This window comes from Tiliqua scincoides, chromosome 9, assembly GCF_035046505.1.
Source record: "Tiliqua scincoides isolate rTilSci1 chromosome 9, rTilSci1.hap2, whole genome shotgun sequence".
NCBI classification, from domain to species: Eukaryota; Metazoa; Chordata; class Lepidosauria; order Squamata; family Scincidae; genus Tiliqua; species Tiliqua scincoides.
Genome location: NC_089829.1, coordinates 46,857,039 through 46,877,926, shown reverse-complemented (window position 1 = coordinate 46,877,926; position 20,888 = coordinate 46,857,039). Strand labels below are relative to the sequence as shown.

At 44.6% G+C, this 20,888-nt stretch overlaps 1 protein-coding gene across 4 annotated transcripts in view; it reads left to right on the top strand.

Annotated features, from left to right (window-relative positions):
• PRMT7 (protein arginine methyltransferase 7) overlaps positions 1-19,802 on the top strand; it is a 41,263-nt gene extending 21,461 nt beyond the window's left edge. For 3 of the 4 annotated variants that reach the window (XM_066637577.1, XM_066637576.1, XM_066637578.1), the window contains 6 exons: positions 1,104-1,193; positions 2,354-2,515; positions 7,861-7,935; positions 9,912-10,072; positions 15,001-15,097; positions 19,575-19,802. In XM_066637577.1, coding sequence (XP_066493674.1) covers positions 1,104-1,193; positions 2,354-2,515; positions 7,861-7,935; positions 9,912-10,072; positions 15,001-15,097; positions 19,575-19,742 — 753 coding nt within the window. In that variant the 3' untranslated portion in view covers positions 19,743-19,802. The remainder of the gene's footprint in view (positions 1-1,103; positions 1,194-2,353; positions 2,516-7,860; positions 7,936-9,911; positions 10,073-15,000; positions 15,098-19,574) is intronic. The other variant, XM_066637579.1, reaches the window with a different exon arrangement.
• The last annotated feature ends 1,086 nt before the right edge of the window (positions 19,803-20,888 follow it).

Below are 20,888 nucleotides of genomic sequence, written 5' to 3'. Positions count from 1 at the left end.
AAAATGCAGCTCCCTTTTTAAAGTCTGGGGATGTTTAAACGATTCTGGAACAGAGATGCGTCCAGTTCTGGTCGCCACATCTCAAAAAGGATATGGTGGAAATGGAAAAGGTGCAAAAGAGAGCAACTAAGATGATTGCTGGGCTGGGGCACCTTCCTTATGAGGAAAGGCTACGGCGTTTGGGCCTCTTCAGCCTATGAAAGAGATGCCTGAGGGGGAACATGACTGAGACTTACAAAATTATGCACGGGAAGGATAAAGTGGATAGAGAGATGCTCTTTACAATCTCACATAACACCAGAACCAGGGGACATCCACTAAAATTGAGTGTTGGGCGGGTTAGGACAGACAAAAGAAAATATTTCTTTACTCAGCGTGTGGTTGGTCTGTGGAACTCCTTGCCACAGGATGTGGTGACAGCGTCTGGCCTGGATGCCTTTAAAAGGGGATTGGACAAGTTTCTGGAGGAAAAATCCATTATGGGGTACAAGCCATGATGCGTATGCGCAACCTCCTGATTTTAGAAATGGGCTATGTCAGAATGCCAGATGCAGGGGAGGGCACCAGGATGAGGTCTCTTGTTATCTGGTGTGCTCCCTGGGGCATTTGGTGGGCCGCTGTGAGATACCGGAAGCTGGACTAGATGGGCCTATGGCCTGATCCAGTGGGGCTGTTCTTATGACAAGGTTTGTTTTAGAAGTAGAGGCTGCTACTGGTTGCAATTCATTTGTTCTGGTCACAAAGTATATCACAGAATGTTAATCCTCACCAAGTAGTTGCTTCCTCTGGGAAAGCTTATGTGCACCATCATTTTGAAAATTAAGACATTGTCCTTACAGGCCACTTAAGTACTCCATTTGGGGGGCATCTCCGATTTAAACTTGTTTATGGTCCTTTGGGGATTAGTAATTCCTTTGCTTGTTATATTTTTTCTTTTGTTGTGCTAAAACAAAGGGTGTCCTTCCTCTTTGGAAGCTGAACCCTCTTTCTTTAATCTCTTTCTGTGCAAGAACAAAAGTTTTTAATTTACAGTTTGTTATTCTTGATGTCGTTTTGATTTTTAACATTGTCCTGACTGCTTTTTTTCTTTAAAAAATTTAAAGATCTGTGAAGCTAATCATCTAGAAGATAAAATTAAAATAATAGAGAAGCACCCAGAATTGCTGCTTTCTTCTGACCTGGACAACAGAAAGGTAAAGGAGCTACTCTTTGTACCTAATCCCTCTCCATGTATAAACATGTATGTGCATACACCCATGCACACATCTTACAGAGTGTGTAACACATCTTACACTTTGTCATCAGAGTATGTGAGATGGTTCCTTTCCCAACAAATTTGGCTGGCACTGTTGCATTCTATATTTACATGTTACAGCTTCTTTAGACTTGTCTACAAGAGTGGAGTGGTTTGGGCACCGTCTGAGGTTTTTGTACAGCAATTCCTTCTCCTCCTCTTCCTCTCATGCATGGAAATTCCCTATCACTGTCCTGATATGAGGCAAACCATAATTTGCCCTTTCATCTGGATCACTAATGATTTTCACATTCCTTGAAAACCAGGATCAAAAAGCCTGGATTTCACCCTTATTTTGTTGGGCAAGAACAAGGTGTAACTTGCCAGTTTGGACAAAATGGCAAACTACGGTGTGCCCTCGGACTAAGATAGCAGAGAATTGCTCTGTGAAAGGAGGACTGCTCTGTGGGTGGAGGTGGATATAAGCCCCAGGTTTCTGGATGCTCATCTACATAACACTATGCCATCATCTGGTACTGCCTGAACAACCCCACACATTGTCTGAGAGAAGAGGCATAGCTCCCTCTTGTACACTAACTTACGGTGTTGTTTAAGTGTGCACTGGCATGCCTGACTGTTGCCAAATGGAAACCATGAGATAAATGGTGACTGAGGTCTGGTTCACATACAGGTACATCCCTGGATCTTTCCTTTTTCAGTCATTTGGCACTAGAAGACTTACTGCTGAGTGTGTGAACTTGGCTCCATTGAAAAGCATTGTGCAGTGTGGTGATGGGTGGTAGTATTGTGCAGTGTGGTGATATTTCATGCCTGTAGCATCGATTATCTACAGTTAGATTACTGGTACGGCCCCCTGGCTTATGTCAGGCTTCCAAAACAGTCCTCTGCATTGAACATTTTGCTGCTGGTAGTTGACACCCAGGAACCAGCTTCATCTTACTTGCATATTGCAAGTATCTTACTTGCATGCTTCCTCCAAACTGGAGGTAGCACACGCTCATTATGAAAGACTTGACCTCCAAGGAGTTGTGCTTAGATATGATCCCTGTGATTGCGAGAGCATCCGTGCTCATATCTTGTTTCTTTTCTGCCCTTAAGGTATCTGTTTTAATTGGAGAACCTTTTTTCTCTACAAGCTTACTGCCGTGGCATAACTTATATTTCTGGTATGCCCGAACAGCAGTGGCAGGCTTCCTCACAAGCGATGCAACCATCCTGCCTCAGTGCGCTTCGCTTTACATAATGGTGGTGGAGTTCAAGGTAAAGATGCTGTGTGTCTGTGTATGTATGAGAGTGTTAAGCAGCATGTCTGAACATAAGAACAGCCCCACTGGATCAGGTCATAGGCCTATCTAGTCCAGCTTCCTGTTTCTCACAGCACACCAAATCCCCCAGGGAGCACACCAGATAACAAGAGACCTCATCCTGGTGCCCTCCCTTGCATCTGGCATTCTGACATAGCCCATTTCTGAAATCAGGAGGTTGCACATACACATCATGGCTTGTAACCCGTAATGGATTTTTCCTCCAGAAACGTGTCCAATCCCCTTTTTAAAGGCATCCAGGCCAGACGCCATCACCACATCCTGTGGCAAGGAGTTCCACAGACCAACCACATGCCGAGTAAAGAAATATTTTCTCTTGTCTGTTCTAACTCTCCCAACACTCAATTTTGGTGGATGTCCCCTGTTTCTGGTGTTATGTGAGAATGTAAAGAGCATCTCTCTATCCAGTCTGTCCATCCCCTGCATAATTTTGTTTGTCTCAATCATGTCCCCTCTCAGGTATCTCTTTTCTAGGCTGAAGAGGCCCAAACGCCGTAGCCTTTCCTCATAAGGAAGGTGCCCCAGCCCCGTAATAATCTTAGTCGCTCTCTTTTGCACCTTTTCCATTTCCACTATGTCCTTTTTGAGATGTGGTGACCAGAACTGGACACAATATTCCAGGTGTGGCCTTACCATCAATTTGTACAACGGTATTATAATATTACCTGTTTTGTTCTCAATACCCTTCCTAATGATCCCAAGAATAGCATGGCCTTCTTCACTGCCACTGCACATTGGGTGGACACTTTCATCGACCTGTCCACCACCACCCCAAGATCTCTCTCCTGATCTGTCACAGGCAGCTCAGAACCCATCAGCCTATATGTGAAGTTTTGATTTTTTGCCCCAATGTGCATGACCTTACACTTACTGACATTGAAGCGCACCTGCCATTTTGCTGCCCATTCTGCCAATCTGGAGAGATCCTTCTGGAGCTCCTCACAATCACTTTTGGTCTTCACCACTCACCATACTATCTGTTTCAGCATGAGCATTTTGCTGTACAATAGGTTAGTTTCTGAGCGGCTGTACAGCCAAAGCTGTGAGAGAGCCATTTTCATGTACCTCCCTTCCTCCAAGGAGCTGAGGGTGGTGTACATAGTTCCTTCTCTCCTTTTGTCCCTCCCCTATGAGGTAAGTTAGGTTGAGTGACAGTTCCCAAGTTCACCCAGGAAGCTTCATGGCTGAGTGGGGATTGGAACCTGGATCTTCCAGGACTAACTTCTGAACCACCACACCATCCTGGCTCTCTGGCCTGTTCTGGCTTTATTTATATTATTTTTATTCCACCAGAAAGGCCTCCAAAGTGCCATATGGCACAAAATAAAGACATTGCAATAAAGTATAAAATCATCAGTATGCAAAATGACATGAATCACAGTTAGCAACTAGTGAGCACAGAGCAGTGAAAACCAAAGAGATAGCAAACAGACCAAGGAAGGTGTTGGCCATTCCCCGCCAACAGCCTGACAAAATAACATGGCTTAAATGGCTTTTAAATGGCTTTAGTTGGAGTTGGAAAAGCCACACAAGTGCTTGTGGGATGGAAGTTCAGTTTAGGCACCATCACCAAAAAAGCCCTTTCTTAAAAACTCAGATGCCAGTACTAACCACCACGCACCCTCATTGCCAGCAGTTGTCCATCACAGTGACATTGCTCTCCCTAGTTGAAAAGGGACGAATGGGACACTGCAGTGGTTTTGAGGACAGAGGCAACATCTGGGAGTTATCAAAATTTTCCTGGCAACAAATTCTGTTGTATAAAATGATATGGTACAGTAAAATGACCAGAGTTTACAACAGGTCCCTGGACGGGACCCACGGTTATCATTTAATTTTCTATATTTAGTAATTGACAACACTTTTTACTCTTGGAATTTGCTTTAGAGGCTGAAAGGGGTTTATCTTCACATACAAATGCTTATTTGGGGTTGTTTTCCACTCATCCTGAGTTTTCAGAATTGGGAAATGTGGTAATTTTTAATAAATATGTAATTACCCCATGTAATCAGGCATCCACAGATTGTTTTGTTGCTTGTGAATAATAATTAGTTGGTAGAATTGTTCTACTTCCTACTCCCAGATTCTGTGAAATTCTTGGTCGTTTTAACCTTCCTTAGAAATGCCTCTAGCCTTCCTGGTGGGAAGAACACAGTGCCATTCCAAGTCACAGTTTTGTCTTCAGGAGCTGAATCCAGGTGTTTGCACATTCACAGAGCTATCATAACTGGGTCTCTACAGCAAGCCAGAAGGCTCAGCTGTCAAGACGAGACTTGGCCTCCACATTTCATGCAAGTAACATTGATTATCTACAGTTAGATGATTGGCACAGCCCCCCCCCCCCCCGGCTTATGACAGGCTTCCAAAATGGTCTTTTGCATTGAACATTTTGCTGCTCCTAGTTGACCTCCAGGTACCAGCTTCATTATGATGAGTAACTGAGTACTGTAGATCCTGCCTGACAAAGAACATGCAGAGTGTTTAGTTGGAGTTAAATGCACCTTTCCAAAAGATAACTGGCGTAATTGTCTTTTTCACAGTTGGTTCTGTTAGCAGCCAGTCATGTGCCAAATAGTTCCTACCAAATGCCAGTCCACGTTACAAGACTGGCACTGCTGAGGACATAAGAACATAAGAACATAAGAACAGCCCCACTGGATCAGGCCATAGGCCCATCTAGTCCAGCTTCCTGTATCTCACAGCGGCCCACCAAATGCCCCAGGGAGCACACCAGATAACAAGAGACCTCGTCCTGGTGCTCTCCCCTACATCTGGCATTCTGACTTAACCCATTCCTAAAATCAGGAGGTTGCGCATACACATCATGGCTTGTACCCCATAATGGATTTTTCCTCCAGAAACTCGTCCAATCCCCTTTTAAAGGCGTCTAGGCTAGACGCCAGCACCACATCCTGTGGCAAGGAGTTCCACAGACTGACCACGCGCTGAGTAAAGAAATATTTTCTTTTGTCTGTCCTAACCCGCCCAACACTCAATTTTAGTGGATGTCCCCTGGTTCTGGTATTATGTGAGAGTGTAAAGAGCATCTCCCTATCCACTCTGTCCATCCCCTGCATAATTTTGTATGTCTCAATCATGTCCCCCCTCAAGCGTCTCTTTTCTAGGCTGAAGAGGCCCAAACGCCGTAGCCTTTCCTCATAAGGAAGGTGCCCCAGCCCCATAATCATCTTAGTCGCTCTCTTTTGCACCTTTTCCATTTCCACTATGTCTTTTTTGAGATGCGGCGACCAGAACTGGACACAATACTCCAGGTGTGGCCTTACCATCGATTTGTACAACGGCATTATAATATTAGCCGTTTTGTTCTCAATACCCTTCCTAATGATCCCAAGCATAGAATTGGCCTTCTTTACTGCCGCCGCACATTGGGTCGACACTTTCATCGACCTGTCCACCACCACCCCAAGATCTCTCTCCTGATCTGTCACAGACAGCTCAGAACCCATCAGCCTATATCTAAAGTTTTGATTTTTTGCCCCAATGTGCATGACTTTACACTTACTGACATTGAAGCGCATCTGCCATTTTGCTGCCCATTCTGCCAGTCTGGAGAGATCCTTCTGGAGCTCCTCACAATCACTTCTGGTCTTTACCACTCGGAAAAGTTTGGTGTCGTCTGCAAACTTAGCCACTTCACTGCTCAACCCTGTCTCCAGGTCATTTATGAAGAGGTTGAAAAGCACCGGTCCCAGGACAGATCCTTGGGGCACACCGCTTTTCACCTCTCTCCATTGTGAAAATTGCCCATTGACACCCACTCTCTGCTTCCTGGCCTCCAAGGAGTCTTCTTTTTGTTGGACTGCAGTCCAACTCATTGGTCCACAAAAGCTGAGGCTGAGTTAGGGCCCAATCCTATCCAGTTTTCCAGTTCTGGTGCAGCCATGCCAATGGGGTGCACACTGCATCCTGTGGTGGGAAGGCAGTCACAGAGGCCTCATCAAGCTATGGGAACCTTTGGGCTGCATTGCGGCTGCACCAGTGCAGGAAAGTTGTACAGGATTGGGCTCTTAGTCTTTTAGGTGTTATAAGGCTCTTGGGTGTTTTTGCTGCAACAAACTAACACAGTCACCTCTCTAGAAAGGAACTGAACTATTGTCCCAGGAAGAACAAAGTTCTGCAGTATTAGTCTTTCCAAATATACTTCCTTACTTTTAAAGCAAAACACACTCGGGTATTGCTGTCTCATTAGAACATAAGGAAAGCCTTTCCAGATCGGGCCAAAGGAGGCTCATCTTGTCCAGCATGCTGTTTTTCACAGTGACTGCCTGTGTGGCAAGTCCACAAGCAGGAAAGAGAGGCATGCCTCTCTTCTGTCATTGTTCCCTGCAGCTGGTGTTCAAGGACGTTCTGCCACTGAACTGGGAATGAGTGCATGGTCAACGCAACTAGTAGCCATTGATAGACTTGTCCTCCATGACTTAGTCTGATCCCCTTTTGAAAGCCATGCAAGCTAGTGGCCACCACCACATCTTGTGGCAACCAAAGACTAATTATGTGCTCTCTGAAGAAGTACCATCTTGTATCCATCCTTGCCAGACAGTTTCATTGGATGGCCTCTGTTTCTAGTAATACGAGAGAGGAAGAAAAATTTCACCATGCTTAATTTTCAAGGATTCAATCATGTCCTGCCCTTAATTGCTTTTTTCTCAGACTGAAAAACCCCAAATGCTGTAGCCTTACCTTGTAAGGAAAGTGCTCCAACCCTCTGATCATTATAGTTGCCCTGCTTTGCACCTCTACAATATCCTTCTTGAGGTGTGGTGACTTATAATATTGAACCTCATGGTCACACAGTGAAGCCAGTTGGCATTAAGCTCAGGACAGGCAAAAGAAAGAACTTTCTCACAGAGTGCCTGATTAACTCATGACATTTACTGCCTTGGGTTTAAATGGCTTTCAAAGGAGATTGGACAAAACCATAGAGGACAGATCAGTGGCTGCCAGTCATGATGGCAATTCGCTACTTCCGGGCTCAGGTGTGGGAGAGCAGACAGCAGAGCAACCTGCCTCTCTCTTCTGCTTTTGAGAGGCAGCAGACGGTAAACTCTGGGAAACAGAATATTGGGCTAGATGGGGACTCTTTTAGTCCAAACCAGCAGGGCTTTTCTATATTGTAATGGTTTTGCAGAATTCTGATTTCAGCCTAATTCTGAAAAGGCACCTCTCGTTTCTTAAATAAGAGTGATGTTTCATCATGACATACTCTGTTAGAATGAATTTTAACATGCTTCCCCCCCCCAAACCGGGCTTCTCTTTTAGGACTTGTGGCGAATCCGCAGCCCCTGTGGTTTCTGTGAAGAGTTTGATGTTCGTATTATGGACCAAATGATAAAGGCAAGACTGCCCTCCCTATGTGTCTGTGAAATGCTGACGGAACTAAAGCACTGTGTGGGGAGGAAATGGGGCAGATATATTATTTTAGCTAGCATGTGAATTAAGTAGTATGTAGGTGGAATGGCCAATTTTCAAGTGGGGGGCTGGATCTTTGGGCCTAGACTGCAAGACTTCCTCTCTCTGTTCTCAGTCATGATGTGACCTTTGCCTTCCCCCCCCAACTGAAGAACCTGGAAACAAGGAGACCCTATAGGCTCCTGTACTACCAGCATCTTTGGCATGCCTTTTAGTCTGTGGGGTTGTGGTGGTACTGGGGCCAGCTGCAAGAGATGCCTGTGATGCCTCTGACTTGTGTAGTGCTGTTCTCTAAGCAAATTCACCTTGGGGTAGTGCTGGCCAGGCTAAAGGCAGTGCAGGCATCTTTCCAAGCACGAAGTGAGAGGATGCCCCAGAGGCTTCTCCAGAAGCTTCTGAGGGAATCCATTCATTTCACAGACGTCTTCTGGGTCAGAAATGGGGTCCCATGCATAGAATGAGGAAACAAGTAGAAGTCTCTGATCACTCTCTCGTTTAGCACTGGAAGGGGCACTGACAAGGACAAATGGCCAGTGAGTCTGGCCAGTGAGGTGAAACGAGAGGCTGTAAATATTGGAGTGAGCCAAAGCTGACCTATGGGCTGCTCTGATATCGAGATTTGATGCTCTCCCAATTGCAAGGTATAGTTAGCGGTGTTTGTTTCCAGTGAGTAAGATAGGATTACAATGGGCTTACTTCTAACACCATTTTGAAACACCTCTCGCTGTAGTTTAATTTCTGTAAGAATCCTTTTCCCTAGATTTAAGCTTTGGATTTGGCTGTAATAGTACCAACTTAAAACACCCAGAAGATGCAGCTTCTTATTCCAGCTTTGATTGGATTACTTTTCCTTCCAGTTGGCTGCACAAATGGCTCAAAATCTTACCAGCAGTCACTTTATATTTTTCTTAATGCCCCCACAGTCTAAGCAGCTGCTATTAGAAGAAATTTGGAGATTTCCAAGCCATGTGCTTTATTTTATTCTGTTATGAATAATATTTGAGTAACCTCTCTGTCCTAGGGAATCTGAGGGATATGCAATATTAAAACCTGCTTCAATTAATGAAAATACTAAAATGCTCATAAAACTCTATCATAATCTGCAGAAAAATAGTACAAAACCAAGCACTGGAAATCGCAGGCTGTACAGTCTTACAAGACACAACTGTAGCATAAACAGTGAGCCTATTTAGTAAGATCATCAGTAAACAGTAGACAAGCAGCAGCAACAAAATCTTACAATAGGCAAAAATGAGCAGACAAGCAACGGCGCAATGACGTTAACCAAATGACTGCCTCATAAGAACTTCTGAACTACATTCTTCTTATAGTATTAAGGGATGCTTGCAAGTCCTCAGCCCGCAGGACCAATTAACTTAATTGCCAAAATGTGTAGTTATTTGAAAGTACCACTTAGAAACGTCTGGGATGGCAAGTTTAATGAGTCACGTTAGCAGCTGCAAAGCTGTAGCGGAAATTGCAATGAAGAGAGTACATGTTTGAACATAGTTACAAAGGGGTAGAATATATCCATCTAATTGAGAACCAAATCTTTTCTGACAATCACAGAAGCCTGAAACCATGCATGCAACCTGAGAATCTTGGCAGAGTGATAACAGCAGAGAAAGGGCCCAATCCTATTCAGTTTTCCAGTGCCAATGCAGCTGCAATGTAGCCCCGAGGTGAGGGAACAAATATTCCCTTACCTTGAGGAGAGAGAGAGAGAGAAGGGCTTAGATCTGTCCTCTCATTCATTGACTCGAGATGGGTCAACAAGAATGAGTCTGTACAGGGCAGTGGTAATAGTCTGCTCTGTCCCACTTATGAACATAAGAACCTTAATAACATAAATACTTAGGAGTTACAAGGCCTTGCTTCTTGCATTTTCTTTCCTTCCATAGTACTCCTTGGACTTCAGGGAGGCAAGGGAAGCAGAACCTCATCCACTGTGGGAATATCCTTGCAAATCAATATCTGAGCCGGTGGAAGTCTTGACATTTGACTTCCGACAAACTGTGCCAGAGCACACCATCAGGAAAGAAGGGATCCTAAATCTGCAGAGGTGAGCATCTTAAAGAGAAAATATGTGAATTGTTTTCATTGGACTGTGGCAGCGAGCCTGAAAATGGTCATGTATTTGCTGAGGAACTGTGGGAGCTCTTGACTTTAAGTCCTGCCATTCTCTCTCTGCCTCAACCTCCTCCCCCTGCCACCTGCAGTATAAGGTTAGTAAGACTGATTTTGTTTTACACCATTGTTGGCATTAAAAAAAACAACAAACAACCAGCAGGATCTTGCTGACTTCTGAGGACCTCACCAGCACCTCATGCGCTGCTCAAAGTGCCACTGTTAACAGCGTGACAAAAAATGTATAAAGGCCCTCGGCTATCACTCATCTAGACAGGAATTCAAGTGGCAATTGGGCAGGTGGTTAAAGAGGATTGCAACAAGGTGATGTCTACAAAATGTTCTGCTGTATAGATGCCACCTGTCATTACCTAGTATTGGTAGAATAGACTTACAAGTTTGTTAGCTGGGTTATAATGCAAAATAGCATCAAGCCCACAAGTTCATGCATCACAATTCCATTCCCTCTGCAGCTGAGCTGAATCCAGAACCTACACAACCCAACTTTCTTCTCCCTCTTCATTCTAATCCCTCCAGCAAGTCCACATCTTCCATGAAGTCTATGGATGTGGACCTGGTCTGGTGCATATTCCTCTTCTGTTAGTTATTTCTTCCTCTAGGAGAATGCTATACTGTCAGCTCCTTGGGTCATGGACCTGTGGCTTCTTTGTTGTTGATTTTTGTTTGTGTTACTTGGTAAAATACCTATAGTGAACCCCCAGGGTAGTGCTGTGTTAATACTCCCAGGGTATTAACTGTGTCCACGCTGGACAGCACCAGCATTCCTTCTCACTTAGTTAGCATCTCACACAGTAACCCATCTGATCAGCAATCCCTTTTCCTCCATTTTGGAGAAACTAGCCCCAACCCCCAAGTTCTAATAGGTCCGTTTGCAATTAATGGACCCTCAAATGTTCCACTTCCAAGTCAGAAGAGCTGATTGGATCAAGAACTAGGTGTGAGCTGAACCCAGCAGGGATCCAGGAAGGTTGTGGCCAGGGGTACTGATTCTGAATGATACTGGACAGTAAATGGACAATGTTCCCTGTAAACAGATGTGTAGTTGCAATGGAGGTCCTGTGGAACTTCTGTCAGTGCTCCAGAGCTTGGCAGTGATGGTGGCATCATAGCTGGGCACTTCAGATCTGCCCCTTGCAGCCACTGCAGAACTTTGCCATTTCCTGAAGGGAACACAGGTCATGGGAACACAGGTCCTGGGAATACACTGGCTCCCTGACTTACAGATGGCCACACCAGTACTTTTGCACAAGCAGAGTGTGGTGCTTTTGTGCAGGCATGAACTAGCTGCTTTGAGATACCTACTTCCTTCAGACTCTAGGACAGAATAGGTATGTAGGGGATTTAGTTTGTACATTTAAGGGAGGAGATTACCTTTGATATATGACCAGAGCTTTTGACAGAATGAAGGGTGTGACAGGCTGATGTATGCAGGGCACTCTCAGGAAAAAGGGAGGGTGTTTTCAGAAGAGGGTGCATGACTACACCCTATACCAGAGGTTCCTAAATTGAGCATCACGATGCCCCAGCCCAGCTGGATCCAGTTGCTACCCCCTTAAGGGGGATGTCAACATATAGTGACAGCAGTAGCAGTATCTTGGATTCTGCTGCCATGAAAAAGGGGGTTTTCTTGTACTTGGGGGTTGCATCAGCCCTCTGGAGGGATTGGAGGGCCTGCGCCTCCCCCTGCAGGCCTCCCCACACCTCAGAATGGCTCTCTGACGTGTTTGTAGTCCAAGGGAGCAGTTCTGAGGCGCAGGAATATCCATAGAGGGGGGCCGCAGGACCTTGCACCCTCTGGAGATACTGTGCTACCCCCAGGTATGTGAAAACCCTTTTTTGCGGTGGCGACACGATTGTGGAGGTGCCATTGCTGCTGTCCCTTGCCTCCCCTTGTGTCAAATACTGAGGGCGCAATCCTAAGCCAACATTCCAGCAGCAAGGTAAGGACAGTGCAACTCCGAGGTAAGGGAACAAACATTGCCTTATCTTGAGGAGGCCTTCGTGGTTGCCCCCCAACTGCAGGATGCAGCACATGACGCACTGGCTCAGCTATGCCAGTGCTGGGCAGTTGGTTAGGATTGCACCCTTATAGTGGTCCCAACTTTCAATTACAGTTTGGGAACAGCTGTCCTGTACCCATGACAAACACTTCCCTGTCTGTCTTTGCCTCCCCTCTCCTTCTCTTCCTATGTTGTTTAGCTTATGTCCCCGGAAAGGTCCTTGGGCAGGGACCCATATTCTCTCTTAATTAAACTACTGTGTACATGAATGGTTGTGATATAAATATATAATTAAACAGTCAATAATAGATTCCATTATTTCAAGGTGACGGTATGAGTTTTGGAGCTGAAGGAAGAGAGTCTGGAGAACAGGATATCTTTGCCGCTTGTATTTAACAAACATTTTTCATATATGTGTCAGCTCACTGGGCTGTTAAGGCATACATTATGAATTGCATTGTCACGATCGAATCTGAATCAGTCTGTAGTGACGTTCTTTCTAAATACAACCATCTGTTCTTGATTGATCATTTCTTTCTGGTCCAGCATGCAGTGTATGGTGTTATCACTCTACCGAATTATGGTGTTATCGCTTCACCAGCTGTGAAATATTGGAACATTCTGTGCAGTAAAGATCAATATTTGTCTGTAGAATGATTCTTTTTTAAACATCAAATGTTGATGTTTGAGATAGTATCATATAGCTTGTGCCAGCAATCAGGTTTCACCATAAGAGCTGTTAGCTAAAACAAAACAGCAGACGTTTGCTTCAATGCCTATGTTCCTCCCACTTTCATGGAACGTAGCCAGGCTGGTTTTTGCAGGCCCATAGGCACACTTTTGGAAAGCACACATGAGATGGTTAGACGTTTTAGGTGCTGCTTTGCTCAGATGGTGTTAGCATTACCATGCAGAGTTCCTCAAACTGTTGTCCTGCCTCTCAGTCTCAGTGTTGACCCCATCTTGCCTCTTGATTTAAATCAAATGTGGCTGGTGCTACTTCTGAGCAGGGTGACCAGATAAAATGGAGGACTGAATGCCTATACCAGTGGTTCTCACTCTTTTAGCACTGGGACCCACTTTTTAGAATGAGAATCTGTCAGGACTCACCAGAAGTGATGTCACGGCCAGAAGTGACATCATCAAGCAGGAAAATTTCTAACAATCCTGGGCTGCAATTCTACCCACACGTACCCAGGAGTGAGTCCCATTTACTATCATTGTTAGAAGCATCTTCATAGTAGCCTGTTAAACATACAGATTTGTGACATTTCTTTAAATGCAGTTACATACCTTGGTAGCATTAAGTCTAATATATTAAAAATAAAAAATTGAAATTAATGGTGACCTACCTAGTGGGTCCTGACCCACAGTTTGAGAAACACTGGCCTATACCTTTAACCACTGCGCAGAAGAGGAAATTTTAGCAGGTGCAGCTCAACACGGAAGGTTTTTAAAAGTTGCACCTGCCAAAATTCCCTCTTCTCTGCAGTGGTTAAAGGTATAGGCACTCTGTCCTCCATTGTATCTGGAAACCCTGCTCCTGAGCCATGAGTGTATGAAGAATGCCTGTTTTCTGTGGAAACTTGATAATACAAACTTTGAAGTAACAAACATTTCCTGTGCAGTTAATGGCATGTGTTAGGAATCCTGGCATTTTTGTTGTTCTTCCTTAAGGAAAGCAATGGGGAGTTTTAACTACATCCCTGCCTACAGTTTATTCAGCAACTTTCTCCTAATTGGATTTAAAGTGCAGTCAAATAACATTTCAGGTTGTGAGGGAGATTTAGAACTGAGCACTATGGACGAGGAAAGGATTAAACCTTCCTCTCCCTTTCCATTGATATAATTCCCCCTCCTGAAATGGCTCTAATTTATTTATTAAACACATAATCTAGTAATAGCTAGTTTCTAAAGTACTAACTAGAAGAAGCATAATGATGAAAAAAATCATGTTACTTGCTTTCATGGCTGTAGGGTGTAACTTAAAGCATGATAGAGAAGTTGACTTTCATGTTTAGAGAAGTAGAACTCATTCCTTTGGATCCCTCCCGTGACCTTTCATTTCATGTCTCCCTGCCTTTGAGGATCTATTTGCCTTCTTGCCCCTCCTCTGCCCCAAGGCATTCGCAATCTATCCACTTCCTCCCATGCCATTCAGTCTTTTCTATTAAAAAGCCTCTGAAAACTGGGCACCTTGCCCAAGATGTATTATTGGGATTTCTGCTTGCAGAATTTGAAAATTGCATTCCTCGCTGCTTTGGAGACCCTGATCACAGAGAGGAAAAGAAGCTGAGGTTCTCTTGACTGTTCTTTTGTTTTCATGACTGCTGGAAGGCTCTTCCAGAATATGTCATCTTGGAGTTTTTGACCAACACCTTCTAAAATTTAGTCACACAACTCTGAAACCTAAAACATTTTTTAAAAAAGATGTTGTGTGTAAGAAGCCAGATGCTTACAGCTGAAGCCTGCAGTCAACAACTTTCTGTGCCTGTAACATTCAATATGGATGCTTTTCAATCCTGCTACATATCTTCAGTGAGTGACTTCAGCTACTGTCCTATGTGCCCTGTATGCATTGCCTGGATCCCTGCCAGAAGTTCCACTATTGCATTCACCTATTGAATGATGGCTTGATCCTCCCCCCCACCCCCTACCCTGTGGTTTTTGGCTGTTCCAGAGTAGCATTCTTTCCCTATTGTCTGTCCAGCCCAGACTGCCGATCGGGGAAGAATATTACTCATACTTCAAAAGGAATTTGCACACTACTTAATGCACAGTCTTGTCGGCTGGCAGTCTTCACGGTTTGAAGAAATCAATACCTGAATCTCTTGTCTTCCAGGGCGGGAAAGAGTCATGGTGCTGTTCTGTGGATGGAATATCATCTGATTCCTGGCCTCTCGGTTAGCACAGGTCTTGTGCAGATTTCAGATGAAAAGGTATTTGCTTAGTTCTGTTTCCTCCGTGCTTCAAAAGGAAAGGAAGAATGTAACCTTGCGGCAGAGAAATATCCAGCCAGGCTGTTCAGGTCTATCAGACAGTTTGGGCCCGTGAGAGTAGACGTAACAGCTTTGATATTACGTAAGACAGTGCAATAAACAGATGTTACGTTAAAGAAAATGTCATTTACAACTGGGAACCATTGCAGCTTAATGTCTAAGAAACTGAGCTGCATGACTTTAGACTTCCCTGGTTTGATTCTGCCATGAACTCACTCAATGGCCTTAGGCAAACCACTTCCTCTCAGACTTAGTCCTTCTGTCTGCAATATGGCATTAATAATTCTTAGAGGGTTGTTGTGGGAACCTTGCCAAGAGAATGCATGTCAACCATTTTGCATATTCAGAAAGTGCTGTGCAAATAGTGTTCCGTTATTATTAAAGAAAATAAGCTTGGAGGAAATCGTATCAAATCATAGGGCCATCTTAGTTGGGATGAACAACTTCATTAGAAAGATGTAAGCTAGAAGTTGGGGTTCAACTTGGGTGTTGAACAAGGGAGCAACTTGTTCATTATGCTTTGACATACTTTGCATAAGACTTTGTTAACATAAGAACAGCCCCACTGGATCGGGCCATAGGCCCATCTAGTCCAACTTCCTGTATCTCATAGTGGCCCACCAAATGCCCCAGGGAGCACACCAGATAACAAGAGACCTGCATCCTGGTGCCTCCCTTGCATCTGACATTCTGACATAACCCAGGTTGCACATACACATCATGGCTTGTACCCCATAATGGATTTTTCTTCCAGAAACTTGTCCAATCCCCTTTTAAAGGCATCCAGGCCAGATGCTGTCACCACATCCTGTGGCAAGGAGTTTCACAGACCAACCACACGCTGAGTAAAGAAATATTTTCTTTTGTCTGTCCTAACTCTCCCAACACTCAATTTTAGTGGATGTCCCCTTGTTCTGGTATTTATGTGAGAGTGTAAAGAGCATCCCTCTATCCACTTTATCCTTCCCATGCATAATTTTGTATGTCTCAATCATGTCCCCCCTCAAGCGCCTCTTTTCTAGGCTGAAGAGGCCCAAACGCCGTAGCCTTTCCTCATAAGGAAGATGCCCCAGCCCAGCAATCCTCTTAGTTGCCCTCTTTTGCACCTTTTCCATTTCCGTTATGTCCTTTTTGAGATGTGGCAACCAGAACTGGACACAATACTCCAGGTGTGGCCTTACCATCAGTTTGTACAACGGCATTATAATATGAGCCGTTTTGTTCTCAATACCTTTTCTAATGATCCCAAGCATAGAATTGGCCTTCTTTACTGCCGCCGCACATTGAGTCAACACTTTCATCGACCTGTCCACCACCACCCCAAGATCTCTCTCCTTATCTCTCACAGACAGCTCAGAACCCATCAGCCTATATGTGAAGTTTTGATTTTTTGCCCCAATGTGCATGACTTTACACTTACTTACATTGAAACGCATGGTGTTTCTAACCTAGACGCCTTTAAAAGGGGATTGGACAAGTTTCTGGAGGAAAAATCCATTACGGGGTACAAGCCATGATGTGTATGCGCAACCTCCTGATTTTAGAAATGGGTTATGTCAGAATGCCAGATGCAAGGGAGGGCACCAGGATGAGGTCTCTTGTTATCTGGTGTGCTCCCTGGGGCATTTGGTGGGCCGCTGTGGGATACAGGAAGCTGGACTAGATGGGCCTATGGCCTGATCCAGTGGGGATGTTCTTATGTTCTTATGCATCTGCCATTTTGCTGCCCATTCTGCCAGTTTAGAGAGATCCTTCTGGAGCTCCTCACAATCGCTTCTGGTGTTCACCACTCGGAAAAGTTTGGTGTCGTCTGCAAACTTTGCCACCTCACTGCTCACCCCTGTCTCCAGGTCATTTATGAAGAGGTTGAAGAGCACCGGTCCCAGGACAGATCCTTGGGGCACATTGCTTTTCACCTCTCTCCATTGTGAAAATTGCCTGTTGACACCACTACACCACTCTCTGTTTCCTGGTCTTCAACCAGGTCTCAGTCCAGAAGAGGACCTGCCCTCTAATTCCCTGTGGAGTTTTTTCAGTAGCCTTTGGTGAGGGACCGTGTCGAACGCCTTCTGAAAGTCCAGATATATGATGTCTACCGGTTCTCCTGCATCCACATGCCTGTTGACCTTTTCAAAGAATTCTAAAAGGTTCATGAGGCAAGACCTACCCTTACAGAAGCCATGCTGATTCTCCCTCGCAAGGCTTGTTCATCTATGTGTTTTGAGATTCATTCTTTGCTGAGGCATTCCACCATCTTACCCGGTTTAGATGTTAGGCTGACCAGCCTATAGTTTCCCCCTCTTTCCCTTTTTAAAGATCGGCATGACATTTGCTATCCTCCAATACTCTGGTACTGTGGCTGTTTTGAGAGACAAGTTGCATATTTTAGTCAAGATTTCAGCAACTTCATTCTTCAATTCCTTAACAACTCTTGGGTGGATGCCATCAGGGCCCGGTGACTTATTGATCTTTAATTTATCAATGAGGTCTGAAACATCTTCTCTTTTAACCTCTATCTGACTTAACTCGTCGGTCAGGAGGGACCGTTCGGGCAGCGGTATCTGCCCGAGGTCTTCTGCCATGAAGACAGATGCAAAGAACTCATTTAATTTCTCTGCCATCTCTAAGTCTCCTTTTATCTCCCCTTTCCCTCTCTCACCATCCAGAGGGCCAACCGCTTCTCTGGCGGGTTTCCTGCTTCTAACATATTTGAAGAAGCTTTTATTATTCCCCTTAATGTTGCTGGCCATGCATTCCTCATAGTCTCACTTGGCCTCCAGTATCACCTTCTTACATTTCTTTTGCCACAGTTTATGTTCCTTTTTATTCTCCTCATTAGGGCAAGACTTCCATTTACGGAAGGAAGCTTCCTTGCCCTTCACAGCCTCTCTAACTTGGCTGGTTAGCCATGCGGGCACCCTCTTGACTTAGTCGAGCCCTTCTTCCTTTGTGGTATACGCTTCCGCTGGACCTCTATTACTGTTGATTTGAGCAGCCTCCATGTACTCTGGAGAGTTTGGACTCTTTTTACCTTCCCTTTCAACCGCCTTCTAACCAGCCTCCTCATTTGAGGGAAGTCCGCTTGTCGGAAGTCAAGGGTTTTTGTGAGAGATTTGCCTGGTATTCTTCCCCCAACGTGCACGTCAAAACGGATGGCAGCATGATCACTGTTCCCCAATGGCTCAGTAACGTTTACATCTCTAACCAGGTCCTGCGTACCGCACAATATTAAATCCAGTCACCTGTCCTCTGGTGGGCTATGACTAGCTGCTTTAAGGCACAGTCATTTAACATGTCAAGGAATCTGGTCTCCTTTTCGTGACCAGAACACAAATTGACCCAGTCAATATGAGGATAATTGAAGTCCCCCATGATTACAACCCTGTCCCTCCTTGTCACCTCCCTGATTTGTTTCCTCATTTCAAGGTCCCCTTCCAATTTCCGATCTGGAGGACGATAGTACACCCCCAGTATTACATCGCTCCACGGGCCTGGTAATTTAACCCACAGAGATTCTGTGGTGGAGTCTGACCCGTCTTCAATCTCTACTTTGCTGGATTCTATCCCTTCCTTAACATAAATGGCCACCCCACCTCCAACATGCCCCTGCCTGTCCCTCCTGTAGAGTTTATAGCCCGGGATTGCGTTATCCCACTGATTCTCTCCATTCCACCAGGTTTCCGTTATGCCCACTATGTCAGTGTTTTCCCTTGTCACCAGACATTCCAGTTCTCCCATCTTTGCTCAGAGACTTTGGGCATTTGCACAAAAGCATTCGTACATGGAATGCCCCAGGATGGGCTGCTTATTAGCTCCTTTGTCCCCACATCCTCTCACTGTGCCAAACCGTCTGTCACATCCCATCACGCTACCATTCCCAATTTCTTGGGAATGCCTTTACCTGTTCTCTAAGCGCCCCATCCTCGTCCCATAGGGATGAGGAGTCCCGAACCAGATGCCCCTCGGCTCCTGTCGGCCTTCCCCCAGGGATCAGTTTAAAAGCTGCTCTGCCACCTTTTTACTGTTAAGCCAGGACCAAGTCCCTTCTGCATTCTGTGTAGTTGCAGCCAGATCCCAAGCAATTGTACTTGGCAGTAAGGCCATCAGAGTTCAGTGACTCGGTTCTGAGGCATTTTGTATAGGATTGCAGCCTTTAAATCACCAGAGATCCGTTTTTTTCTTTTTCTGTTTGTTTATTTTATTTCTTGTTTATGACTATATGCAATGAAGGGATTTTTTTTCATGGGGCAGCATTCTAAAATCTGGTTTCCAACCCTGCAATTTGAAGTGGGCAGCCCAGAACTTTACCCCTGACCTCCACATAATGCATAGATTTGGTCATTGTTGTGCTCTTTCTTGTGTTCAAAAGCCAATTTTACTTCTGATGCTGATGCTTTCATCTGGTTCTTTATTGCAGGGCTATTGTCAATGGACCCCTCACTGCAAACAGGCTGTATACTTTTTCAGCTCCATTACTGAACCCAAGTCTGAACCTCTAACTAACAGCCCCTCTGCTGTTGCATACACCATAAGCTTCAGCCCAAAGTCTGGAGATGTTGCCATGGATTTTAAATTCATAAATTAACACAGCATCCTTCCAGTAATTTTCTTTTTTGGCTAGGCAAAATAAATGTATTGAGAGAGAGTCCTGTTCTCTTTGTTTTGGGCACAAAACCTATTATGGATCCTTGGGCATGGTCTGAAGGCATGGAGCAGAGCAGCCACCTTGCCGAAGCTAAGCTGATCCTGCACAGCGCACTACTGAGGAAACCTAGGGATGCTGCTTTGAGTTCCATGTGAAAGAGGCAGTATTATAAGTATACTGTATAAACAAAATCTCAAGGCAGCGTGAAACTTGAGGCAGTAGTGCTGTGAGCAGAAATAATCGCACTGATGAAACTGAATCAGTATGTCATTGCTTAGTAATGCAAGAACTGAATGATGCTCCATAAAAATAGAAATAAATAAAAGGATGTATTAACATGTGGCACTACAAGAGAAAATTGGACAGAAGTATTAGAACCCTGATATTTTCTTTGATTCCCTTGCTAGGATAGCCAAGTTTGCTTTTACAAGCCATCATTACTAAATTAGGGTGGCTTATGTCAAGTTATTGATGCAGCATTTGCATCTATCGCTTGATTAATGTTTTTATGTCTCTTGCCAGACACATCATTTGAGAGCAATGAGAGCTTAGGGGTATGCTGTTTGCTTTGAAGCTGTGGAGCTTAGGAACTGGCGTGTGTGTGTGTGCACCCGGACCTGGGGTCATGGCTGTTTCTGCCACTTCAGATCTGAAAAATGAAGTATATCTGTGGAACTCTTTGAAGCTTATGATTTGTTTTTATTTTTGCTTACAGAGCAGTTTTCAACTATGCTTTTTTAATATAAGATACATCCATTATTCTCCCTGCCCCATAACTCACGATAACTGGGTAATGATGGTGCTTTCACATGTGCAGTAAGTCTGTTCCCACAATACTCCCCCACAACCTCCTGTTGATGAGCATTGAACTTCGTAATTACATTAAAATCTTAGTATTAAACAGAAAGGTGGGACATTGACTGTCTGCTATTGAAGGTAACACAGACCTGCTTTATGGCTTAATTTTTGTTCATGGAAGGTTTTGCTGCAAACATGGCTGGGTCAGCCGTTGGTTGTACTTTGTATTCAGTTAAATGGCCTGCCTGCCTGACCCACAGCCCCAGTGTGGGAAATTGCTGGGCCAGC